Source organism: Electrona antarctica (assembly GCF_951216825.1).
Source record: "Electrona antarctica genome assembly, contig: scaffold_78, whole genome shotgun sequence".
NCBI lineage: Eukaryota > Metazoa > Chordata > Actinopteri > Myctophiformes > Myctophidae > Electrona > Electrona antarctica.
In genome coordinates, this window is record NW_027637964.1 from 617,501 (window position 1) to 630,000 (window position 12,500).

At 47.7% G+C, this 12,500-nt stretch overlaps 1 protein-coding gene across 1 annotated transcript in view; it reads left to right on the plus strand.

Moving 5' to 3' along the window:
- Window positions 1-6,998: 6,998 nt before the first annotated feature.
- The window catches only part of LOC306918507 (E3 ubiquitin-protein ligase BRE1A-like), a gene marked incomplete at its 3' end in the record, with an annotated part of 58,675 nt that continues 53,173 nt past the window's right edge, over window positions 6,999-12,500 (plus strand). The window contains exons 1-3 of the mRNA XM_079531408.1: window positions 6,999-7,145; window positions 8,242-8,442; window positions 12,094-12,162. Of these exons, the coding sequence (XP_079387534.1) occupies window positions 8,257-8,442; window positions 12,094-12,162 (255 nt within the window). The 5' untranslated portion in view covers window positions 6,999-7,145; window positions 8,242-8,256. The remainder of the gene's footprint in view (window positions 7,146-8,241; window positions 8,443-12,093; window positions 12,163-12,500) is intronic.

The window sequence follows — 12,500 nt, forward strand, 5'->3', positions numbered from 1 at the left end:
TACAGACCCGTAAGGGTCCATTTGGTTCCATGTGTACACTCTCAGAGTTACAGACCCGTAAGGGTCCATTTGGTTCCATGTGTACACGCTCAGAGTTACAGACCCATAAGGGTCCATTTGGTTCCATTTGTACACTCTCAGAGTTACAGACCCATAAGGGTCCATTTGGTTCCATGTGTACACTCTCAGAGTTACAGACCAATAAGGGTCCATTTGGTTCCACTTGTACACTCTCAGAGTCACAGACCCATAAGGGTCCATTTGCTTCCACGTGTACACTCTCAGAGTCACAGACCCATAAGGGTCCATTTGGTTCCACGTGTACACTCTCAGAGTCACAGACCCATAAGGGTCCATTTGGTTCCACTTGTACACTCTCAGAGTCACAGACCCATAAGGGTCCATTTGGTTCCATTTGTACACTCTCAGAGTCACAGACCCGTAAGGGTCCATTTGGTTCCATTTGTACACTCTCAGAGTCACGGACCCATAAGGGTCCATTTGGTTCCATGTGTACACTCTCAGAGTTACAGACCCGTAAGGGTCCATTTGGTTCCATGTGTACACTCTCTGAGTTACAGACCCGTAAGGGTCCATTTGGTTCCATTTGTACACTCTCAGAGTTACAGACCCGTAAGGGTCCATTTGGTTCCATTGAAACACTCTCAGAGTTACAGACCCGTAAGGGTCCATTTGGTTCCATTGAAACACTCTCAGAGTTACAGACCCGTAAGGGTCCATTTGGTTCCATTGAAACACTCTCAGAGTTACAGACCTAAGGGTTCCTAACTTGGTTCCTAACTATCATTTAGCTGGGGACCCCCTGGAACTCCCTCGGGGTCCTCGAGGGACTTTAAAGATATTAAACAGACCTTTACACCCTCCCTCCGCTGGGTGGTGCTGTGGGACTGTCAATCGTCCCCAGGGTTCAGTGTTGCCATGTCTGCTTGTTGTAAGCGACTTCATTTTCACTTGTAACACTTTTGAGTCGTGTAAACCACTCCTACGACTGGCTTTGTTAGTTTACGTGTCTGTCTGTCTGTCTGTCTGTCTGTTCGTAAAAAAATGAGCATGGTTGCTACGGTCACCCAGTTCACCCGGGTGTGATTTCATTACGTCAGACATTACGTCAGACCACAGCTGATCAGGCTATATAAGACCTTACACCACTCAGTTCACACGGGTGTGATTTTTTTTATTTATGTTTGGTTTTGTTCCTGAATGTTGTTTAAACACGGACCTACCAGGGACCCCCTCTACCAGGGACCCCCTCTATCAGGGACCCCCTCTAACCCCCTCTACCAGGGACCCCCTCTAACCCCCTCTACCAGGGACCCCCTCTATCAGGGACCCCCTCTACCAGGGACCCCCTCTAACCCCCTCTACCAGGGACCCCCTCTATCAGGGACCCCCTCTACCAGGGACCCCCTCTATCAGGGACCCCCTCTACCAGGGACCCCCTCTAACCCCCTCTACCAGGGACCCTCTCTATCAGGGACCCCCTCTATCAGGGACCCCCTCTATCAGGGACCCCCTCTAACCCCCTCTACCAGGGACCCCCTCTACCAGGGACCCCCTCTAACCCCCTCTACCAGGGACCCCCTCTAACCCCCTCTACCAGGGACCCCCTCTAACCCCTCTACCAGGGACCCCCTCTATCAGGGACCCCCTCTATCAGGGACCCCCTCTAACCCCCTCTACCAGGGACCCCCTCTATCAGGGACCCCCTCTACCAGGGACCCCCTCTAACCCCCTCTACCAGGGACCCCCTCTAACCCCTCTACCAGGGACCCCCTCTAACCCCCTCTACCAGGGACCCCCTCTAACCCCCTCTACCAGGGACCCCCTCTAACCCCTCTACCAGGGACCCCCTCTAACCCCCTCTACCAGGGACCCCCTCTAACCCCTCTACCAGGGACCCCCTCTAACCCCCTCTACCAGGGACCCCCTCTACCAGGGACCCCCTCTAACCCCTCTACCAGGGACCCCCTCTACCAGGGACCCCCTCTATCAGTGTGTGTGTGTGTGTGTGTGTGTGTGTGTGTGTGTGTGTGTGTGTCTGTGTGGTGTGTGTGTGTGCGTGTGCGTGTGTGTGTGTGTATGTGTGTGGTGTGTGTGTGTGCGTGTGTGTGTGCGTGTGCGTGTGCGTGTGTGTGTGTGTGTGTGTGTGTGTGTGTGTGTGTGTGTGTGTGTGTGTGTGTGTGTGTGTGTGTGTGTGTGTGTGTGTGTGTGCGCGTGCGTTGATTGATTGATTGATTTATTAACAGTTTGCAGAATTCCAGTACATTTCAAGCACAACTCAACACAAAGACTGTTAACTGTGAGTGGATGACTCAATAAAGCATTACACTTGTTTACAAGAGGGTCCACCTTGTTCAATTCATCATAACAATTAGAGACGTACAAATAGACAATTCTATATAGCCAAAAGGAAATCATTAAAAGGAGGTATAAAGGGAAAAGAAACATATACATTGAGGGGGAACAGGGGGGGTGGGGGGGGGGGGATCCAGATTTTACGGGGGCCAGTTTCGAATTGCAGCCGTCCGTAGGTGCCCTTTGAGAGCGGTTTTGAAGGAGTCAAGGGATTCACATGTCTTAATGACTGTTGGTAGGGCGTTCCACATTTTGGTGGCATGGTGTGTGTGTGTGTGTGTGTGTGTGTGTGTGTGTGTGTGGGGGGCGCTTGTTTCTCTCCCAACCTGGCAACCCTGCTCATCCGGAGGGGGGAGAGAGAGAGAGAGAGAGAGGGAGAGAGAGAGAGAGCAGCAGCATTTAAACATTAATGTAATCATTTCTACATTAATAAACAGATTAATAAATAAACGCTACCTGTTCCGTCACAACAGCATTTGGACTGAAGTGTCAGGACCTGTTCCCTCCACAGGGGGGAGCCACAGGGTGGGGGTGTATGTAGATCCCCCAGCAGGTGTTGTGTGTTACTATGATGTGTGTGGAAACACAATGAGTCTCCTTCACACAGAGAGGACGACCTTCACACGCCCCCTGTATGCAGGGATATATGTTTATGAAGCTACAGCAGAGGTCTGTGAGATCTGGTGAACATGTTGAACCTCTATACTAACGGCTGAGCGGGGTTCTCCAGGGCTCTGTACTTGGAGCTGTCTAGGAAAATGTTTAATTTCCTTTGTATTTAAAGTGGGTTTTGGCAGGTTTAGTTTAGATTTGGTGAAAATGCTAAATCCTGATGTTTTAAAAAAACATTAGTTTAAGTTTTTATTGTAATGTATTGGTGTCACTCAGGGATGAGATTCAAAAAGCATAATAAATACAAGAATAAAATAAAATATCAGAACAGCCTTGTTTGCCGTTTTTTTCTGTGTTTAATGTTGAAACATAAATATTTTATTTAAGGTTTAGTATTAATTGATTTATCATGGAGATAACGACATAACATATTATTAGCCTATTAAACACACACATTCATAAAGCTCATTTACATAAAGTATATACAGTTGGAGGAGGTACAGTATTGTGTAAACATAAAGTATATACAGTTGGAGGAGGTACAGTATTGTGTAAACATAAAGTATATACAGTTGGAGGTACAGCATTGTGTAAACATAAAGTATATACAGTTGGAGGTACAGCATTGTGTAAACATAAAGTATATACAGTTGGAGGTACAGCATTGTGTAAACATAAAGTATATACAGTTGGAGGTACAGCATTGTGTAAACATAAAGTATATACAGTTGGAGGTACAGCATTGTGTAAACATAAAGTATATACAGTTGGAGGTACAGCATTGTGTAAACATAAAGTATATACAGTTGGAGGTACAGCATTGTGTAAACATAAAGTATATACAGTTGGAGGTACAGCATTGTGTAAACATAAAGTCTATACAGTTGGAGCATTGCATTGTTTTATACATACATTGGGTACAAAGTATTTTTTCTAAACAAAATTTCAAACGTGTTTAATTAAATCCAACCACCAGCAGGTGTCGCTGTTCAACCACACTTGGAGAATGGAGATCAAAGCGACCCGCCGTCTGTCTACGGACCCCCATTTAATGGCATTTCTGGGACCCCCTCTAACTCTGAGAGTGTACAAATGGAACCACATGGTTTGGTTCCATTTGTACACTCTCAGAGTTACAGACCCATAAGGGTCCATTTGGTTCCACTTGTACACTCTCAGAGTTACAGACGCATAAGGGTCCATTTGGTTCCATTTGTACACACTCAGAGTTACAGACCCATAAGGGTCCATTTGGTTCCATGTGTACACGCTCAGAGTTACAGACCCATAAGGGTCCATTTGGTTCCATTTGTACACTCTCAGAGTTACAGACCCGTAAGGGTCCATTTGGTTCCATGTGTACACTCTCAGAGTTACAGACCCGTAAGGGTCCATTTGGTTCCATGTGTACACGCTCAGAGTTACAGACCCATAAGGGTCCATTTGGTTCCATTTGTACACTCTCAGAGTTACAGACCCATAAGGGTCCATTTGGTTCCATGTGTACACTCTCAGAGTTACAGACCAATAAGGGTCCATTTGGTTCCACTTGTACACTCTCAGAGTCACAGACCCATAAGGGTCCATTTGCTTCCACGTGTACACTCTCAGAGTCACAGACCCATAAGGGTCCATTTGGTTCCACGTGTACACTCTCAGAGTCACAGACCCATAAGGGTCCATTTGGTTCCACTTGTACACTCTCAGAGTCACAGACCCATAAGGGTCCATTTGGTTCCATTTGTACACTCTCAGAGTCACAGACCCGTAAGGGTCCATTTGGTTCCATTTGTACACTCTCAGAGTCACGGACCCATAAGGGTCCATTTGGTTCCATGTGTACACTCTCAGAGTTACAGACCCGTAAGGGTCCATTTGGTTCCATGTGTACACTCTCTGAGTTACAGACCCGTAAGGGTCCATTTGGTTCCATTTGTACACTCTCAGAGTTACAGACCCGTAAGGGTCCATTTGGTTCCATTGAAACACTCTCAGAGTTACAGACCCGTAAGGGTCCATTTGGTTCCATTGAAACACTCTCAGAGTTACAGACCCGTAAGGGTCCATTTGGTTCCATTGAAACACTCTCAGAGTTACAGACCTAAGGGTTCCTAACTTGGTTCCTAACTATCATTTAGCTGGGGACCCCCTGGAACTCCCTCGGGGTCCTCGAGGGACTTTAAAGATATTAAACAGACCTTTACACCCTCCCTCCGCTGGGTGGTGCTGTGGGACTGTCAATCGTCCCCAGGGTTCAGTGTTGCCATGTCTGCTTGTTGTAAGCGACTTCATTTTCACTTGTAACACTTTTGAGTCGTGTAAACCACTCCTACGACTGGCTTTGTTAGTTTACGTGTCTGTCTGTCTGTCTGTCTGTCTGTTCGTAAAAAAATGAGCATGGTTGCTACGGTCACCCAGTTCACCCGGGTGTGATTTCATTACGTCAGACATTACGTCAGACCACAGCTGATCAGGCTATATAAGACCTTACACCACTCAGTTCACACGGGTGTGATTTTTTTTTATTTATGTTTGGTTTTGTTCCTGAATGTTGTTTAAACACGGACCTACCAGGGACCCCCCTCTACCAGGGACCCCCTCTATCAGGGACCCCCTCTAACCCCCTCTACCAGGGACCCCCTCTAACCCCCTCTACCAGGGACCCCCTCTATCAGGGACCCCCTCTACCAGGGACCCCCTCTAACCCCCTCTACCAGGGACCCCCTCTATCAGGGACCCCCTCTACCAGGGACCCCCTCTATCAGGGACCCCCTCTACCAGGGACCCCCTCTAACCCCCTCTACCAGGGACCCTCTCTATCAGGGACCCCCTCTATCAGGGACCCCCTCTATCAGGGACCCCCTCTAACCCCCTCTACCAGGGACCCCCTCTACCAGGGACCCCCTCTAACCCCCTCTACCAGGGACCCCCTCTAACCCCCTCTACCAGGGACCCCCTCTAACCCCTCTACCAGGGACCCCCCTCTATCAGGGACCCCCTCTATCAGGGACCCCCTCTAACCCCCTCTACCAGGGACCCCCTCTATCAGGGACCCCCTCTACCAGGGACCCCCTCTAACCCCCTCTACCAGGGACCCCCTCTAACCCCTCTACCAGGGACCCCCTCTAACCCCCTCTACCAGGGACCCCCTCTAACCCCCTCTACCAGGGACCCCCTCTAACCCCTCTACCAGGGACCCCCTCTAACCCCCTCTACCAGGGACCCCCTCTAACCCCTCTACCAGGGACCCCCTCTAACCCCCTCTACCAGGGACCCCCTCTACCAGGGACCCCCTCTAACCCCTCTACCAGGGACCCCCTCTACCAGGGACCCCCTCTATCAGTGTGTGTGTGTGTGTGTGTGTGTGTGTGTGTGTGTGTGTGTCTGTGTGGTGTGTGTGTGTGCGTGTGCGTGTGTGTGTGTGTATGTGTGTGGTGTGTGTGTGTGCGTGTGTGTGTGCGTGTGCGTGTGCGTGTGTGTGTGTGTGTGTGTGTGTGTGTGTGTGTGTGTGTGTGTGTGTGTGTGTGTGTGTGTGTGCGCGTGCGTTGATTGATTGATTGATTTATTAACAGTTTGCAGAATTCCAGTACATTTCAAGCACAACTCAACACAAAGACTGTTAACTGTGAGTGGATGACTCAATAAAGCATTACACTTGTTTACAAGAGGGTCCACCTTGTTCAATTCATCATAACAATTAGAGACGTACAAATAGACAATTCTATATAGCCAAAAGGAAATCATTAAAAGGAGGTATAAAGGGAAAAGAAACATATACATTGAGGGGGAACAGGGGGGGGGGGGGGGGGGGGGGATCCAGATTTTACGGGGGCCAGTTTCGAATTGCAGCCGTCCGTAGGTGCCCTTTGAGAGCGGTTTTGAAGGAGTCAAGGGATTCACATGTCTTAATGACTGTTGGTAGGGCGTTCCACATTTTGGTGGCATGGTGTGTGTGTGTGTGTGTGTGTGTGTGTGTGTGTGTGTGTGGGGGGCGCTTGTTTCTCTCCCAACCTGGCAACCCTGCTCATCCGGAGGGGGGAGAGAGAGAGAGAGAGAGAGGGAGAGAGAGAGAGAGCAGCAGCATTTAAACATTAATGTAATCATTTCTACATTAATAAACAGATTAATATCGTCAACGTTCATAACTTCAATAAACGGTAAGAGCAGTTTAAACATCAAACAGTTTAATTAACGTTAAAACACAGCAGGCTAGCCGAGGAGCTAACCGTTAGCATGTTAGCATCAACATTCACACAGTTTGAACACAATGACGTTAATTATGTTTATTTAAAACACCACTAATAATAATATGTCTAATATATTCACACAGTTTGAACTTAACACAATGATATTGTTTATGTTTATTTATTCATGTTTATGTATCCAACATAAAACATCTAAACATGTTATAATCATAATTATAAATAATACTGGTGCAGTTTAGCTCTAAAAGATTATTTATTCATTCAGCGTTTGAGCCACGGACCACCTGATGGCATTTAGCCTCTCAGACCCATCTGAGCCACGGACCACCTGATGGCATTTAGCCTCTCAGACCCATTTGAGCCACGGACCACCTGATGACATTTAGCCTCTCAGACCCATTTGAGCCACGGACCACCTGATGACATTTAGCCTCTCAGACCCATTTGAGCCACGGACCACCGTTTGATGACATTTAGCCTCTCAGACCCATCTGAGCCACGGACCACCTGATGGCATTTAGCCTCTCAGACCCATCTGAGCCACGGACCACCGTTTGATGACATTTAGCCTCTCAGACCCATCTGAGCCACGGACCACCTGATGGCATTTAGCCTCTCAGACCCATCTGAGCCACGGACCACCGTTTGATGACATTTAGCCTCTCAGACCCATTTGAGCCACGGACCACCGTTTGATGACATTTAGCCTCTCAGACCCATCTGAGCCACGGACCACCTGATGACATTTAGCCTCTCAGACCCATCTGAGCCACGGACCACCTGATGACATTTATCCTCTCAGACCCATCTGAGCCACGGACCACATGGGGACCACCTGGAACCCCCTCAAGGACCCCTGGTGGTCCCCGGACCACTCGTTGAAAACCACTGTCTTATGTGGACGAATAAATGATTAAATGTGACGTGTGTGTGTGTGTGTGTGTGTGTGTGTGTGTGTGTGTGTGTGTGTGTGTGTGTGTGTGTGTGTGTGTGTGTGTGTGTGTGTGTGTGTGTGTGTGTGTGTGTGTGTGTATGTGTGTGTCTCCAGGACTGTTGGTTGAGGATGTCGGGACAGAAGCGCCCATGTGACTCGAGCGGCGGCCCCTCCCCCTCCCCCTCCTCGTCGGGGGGCGGGCCCCCGGAGAAGCAGCGGAGGGGCCCCGAGGAAGGGGGCGGGCCCGGTGCCAGCGGGGGAGGTGGGGCTACGGCCGTGGAGACCGTCATCAAGCTGGGGGGCGTGTCCAACTTGGTGAGTTTTTGTTGATTGGTCACCGGACCACCATGTGATGAGATTATAGTTAGAGGTGACCACCGCGGCTCAGTGACATCACCGCGGGTCAGTGACGCCATGTTGTAGTTCTAGTAAAAACAGAGAGGTGTGTTTGGGTGAGCGGTGAGTCTCTTACCACCGCGGCTCAGTGACGTCATGTTGTAGTTCTAGTAAAAACAGAGAGGTGTGTTTGGGTGAGCGGTGAGTCTCTTACCACCGCGGCTCAGTGACATCACCGCGGCTCAGTGACATCACCGCGGGTCAGTGACGGCCATGTTGTAGTTCTAGTAAAAACAGAGAGATGTGTTTGGGGTGAGCGGTGAGTCTCTTACCACCGCGGCTCAGTGACGTCATGTTGTAGTTTTAGTAAAAACAGAGAGGTGTGTTTGGGGTGAGCGGTGAGTCTCTTACCACCGCGGCTCAGTGACGTCATGTTGTAGTTTTAGTAAAAACAGAGAGGTGTGTTTGGGTGAGCGGTGAGTCTCTTACCACCGCGGCTCAGTGACGTCATGTTGTAGTTTTAGTAAAAACAGAGAGGTGTGTTTGGGTGAGCGGTGAGTCTCTTACCACCGCGGCTCAGTGACGTGATGTTGTAGTTTTAGTAAAAACAGAGATGTGTTTGGGTGAGCGGTGAGTCTCTTACCACCGCGGCTCAGTGACGTCATGTTGTTGTTTTAGTAAAAACAGAGAGGTGTGTTTGGGTGAGCGGTGAGTCTCTTACCACCGCGGCTCAGTGACGTCATGTTGTAGTTTTAGTAAAAACAGAGAGGTGTGTTTGGGTGAGCGGTGAGTCTCTTACCACCGCGGCTCAGTGACGTCATGTTGTAGTTTTAGTAAAAACAGAGAGGTGTGTTTGGGTGAGCGGTGAGTCTCTTACCACCGCGGCTCAGTGACGTCATGTTGTTGTTTTAGTAAAAACAGAGATGTGTTTGGGTGAGCGGTGAGTCTCTTACCACCGCGGCTCAGTGACGTCATGTTGTAGTTTTAGTAAAAACAGAGAGGTGTGTTTGGGTGAGCGGTGAGTCTCTTACCACCGCGGCTCAGTGACGTCATGTTGTAGTTCTAGTAAAAACAGAGAGATGCGTTTGGGTGTTTTTTTTTTCTTCAATATTTTTCAAAATAGGTGATCTACAAGCCCACAACACATTGCAGCATGACACGCTGAGAGCTTGTAGATCTGCTGCCCAAACTCCCCAAAGCCATGATGTGACCTTGTTAGGGTTAGGACTAAATTAAATATGAAAGATGAAAACGTAGTAAGTGTCTCAGTGTCACTGTTGTTTTCTATTTTAGGTTTAGTCATAGTCTCTAAATGAAATAGTTTTCATTTGGTTTTATTCACATTTTAGTCACCTGGGATGTTTTAGTCTTTTAGTCTAGTCTTAGTCGACTAAATCCCATAAGATTTTAGTCGGCTAAATCGACAGTTGATTTAGTCGAACAAAATGTATGTTGGCGGGCCTTGATGCCGTCGCAATGACTGTTTATTTCACTTGGTGAAAATAGCCGATCTACAAGCTCTGTGGGCGGCTATTTATTTCAGCATGCAACCAAGTGTAAAATGACTTATACTGGATCTCTTGTCCACTAGTCCCTTCCTAACATTTTAGTCACAGTGGGTGGCACTGTGGGTAATGCTGTCGCCTCACAGCTAGAAGGTCCTGGGTTCGATTCCCGCTGGGGACACTGTGGGCGCTGGTCTCTAAACTGCCTCCCCCTGGCCAGCCGGGGCGCCCGATGGAGGGGGAAGGAACTGGTCGGAATAACGTGTTCCTTCCACGTGCTACGTCCGGCCAGGGAAATCCCCCCCTGTCAGGTGAAAAGAAGCAGATGGACTCCTCATGCATAGAAGGAAGCATGAGGTCAGTCCGCTGCCCCCCCCCCCCCCCCCCCCCCCAGGTTGGCAGAGGAAGTGTAGCGCCCAGGATTACATTAGATAATTGACACTGGGTGAAAAAACTGGGTTGCAAAATCGTGGGATAAAAATTATATAAAAAAAATACTTGGTCTGGGCTTTTAAACAAATTATTTCACCTTCCTCTTGACATTACAACCAAGATTATCTGTGGGGTTCAGGTCAGGCCAGTTCGCTGGTCAGTTAAGCACAGTAATACCATGGTCAGTACACCAGTTACTAGTAGTTTTATCACAGTAATACCATGGTCAGTACACCAGTTACTAGTAGTTTTAACACAGTAATACCATGGTCAGTACACCAGTTACTAGTAGTTTTAACACAGTAATACCATGGTCAGTACACCAGTTACTAGTAGTTTTAACACAGTAATGCCATGGTCAGTACACCAGTTACTAGTAGTTTTAACACAGTAATACCATGGTCAGTACACCAGTTACTAGTAGTTTTAACACAGTAATACCATGGTCAGTACACCAGTTACTAGTAGTTTTGTCTCTCAATACATTTAGTCTTAGTTTTCATTTAGTTTCCGTTCAGTTTTCGTCAGTGGAAAACAAGGTTAGTCGACGAACATTTTTCGCCTCAGTTTTTAGTCGACAGAATCTACGCTGTGTTTATGATTCCAGGACCTCCCATCCTACACATTACCTCCTCCATCTCCTCCAATCAGGAACTCCCATCCTACACATTACCTCCTCCATCTCCTCCAATCAGGAACTCCCATCCTACACATTACCTCCTCCATCTCCTCCAATCAGGAACTCCCATCCTACACATTACCTCCTCCATCTCCTCCAATCAGGAACTCCCATCCTACACATTACCTCCTACATCTCCTCCAATCAGGAACTCCCATCCTACATATTACCTCCTCCATCTCCTCCAATCAGGAACTCCCATCCTACACATTATCTCTTACAATTTACAATTTAGGCATTTATCAGACGCTCTTAATCCAGAGCGACTTACATTAAACAAGAACAAAAAAGCATGGGGATACATCACATATGTAAAATGCATTTATCACGAAACATGCGTAAGCTAAGAACGTAATGTATAGTGTCTATATAATGACACTATACATATAAACTATACATATATACTATACTATGCTATACATATGTACTATGAAGTGCTATGACTACATACAATGCAATTATTGTGCTGTCTACATGACATGCTATAAGTCTGTTTCAAATGCTATCTAAGTCTACATAAAGTGCTGTCTAAGGGGGTAGGGTAAGTGCTACGGGCCATGATGGAGTCTGAAAAGGTGGGTCTTCAGACTACGGCGGAAGATCGGGAGTGATGCTGCAGTTCTGACTGCAACGGGAAGTGCATTCCACAGTTTTGGGGCCAGAAGGCAGGAGATGTAGAAGCATCAAGAGCTCAACATCTGGCTTCAGAGATAGCACTTATACCTCGTAGCCATTAGACATCTGAACCCGACTCATTAGGCACAGTTGGGCTGAAGGATGTATGTATGTAGCAATATGCATATAGCACTTTAAAAACTGAATGTAATCCCTATGCTGCTGGTTTTTGTTTTGTATTGTCCTTCTTGTTTTTGTATCTATGGTTGTCTGTATATGTTGAGTATGAACCAAGACAAATTCCATCAACTTGTTGATCTGTGAGGCGATCTACAGCTGATCTCCAAGCCCTCATGGATCAGGTGTTGTACTGACGGATGATGTGTTGATCTGTTGCAGGAGGAGCAGGACGTCAAAGCTCTGCAGGCCAAGAACAGGAAGCTGGGAGAAGCTCTGGACCAGAGACAGGTGCACGCACGCACGCACGCACGCACGCACGCACGCACGCACGCACGCACGCACGCACGCACGCATGCTTAAAGGGTAAGACCACTTTTTGAGAGGTTTGGGTTGTTTTCTTACCTTATTATGGGCAAACTATTCCATTCCATGAGTTATTTTGCTCCGTTGTGTTGTTTATTAGCAATTTAAGAAATACAAAATAGGGTCCATTGACTTCCATTGTAACGGATTAACAGCTCTCAAAGTCACTCTTTTAGCACATAAACCAACACAACAAAAGATGATTCTGACAGTTTATGACATCAGGAAATCTCATGCGGTTTTATTTTCGTCTTTTAAAGTCT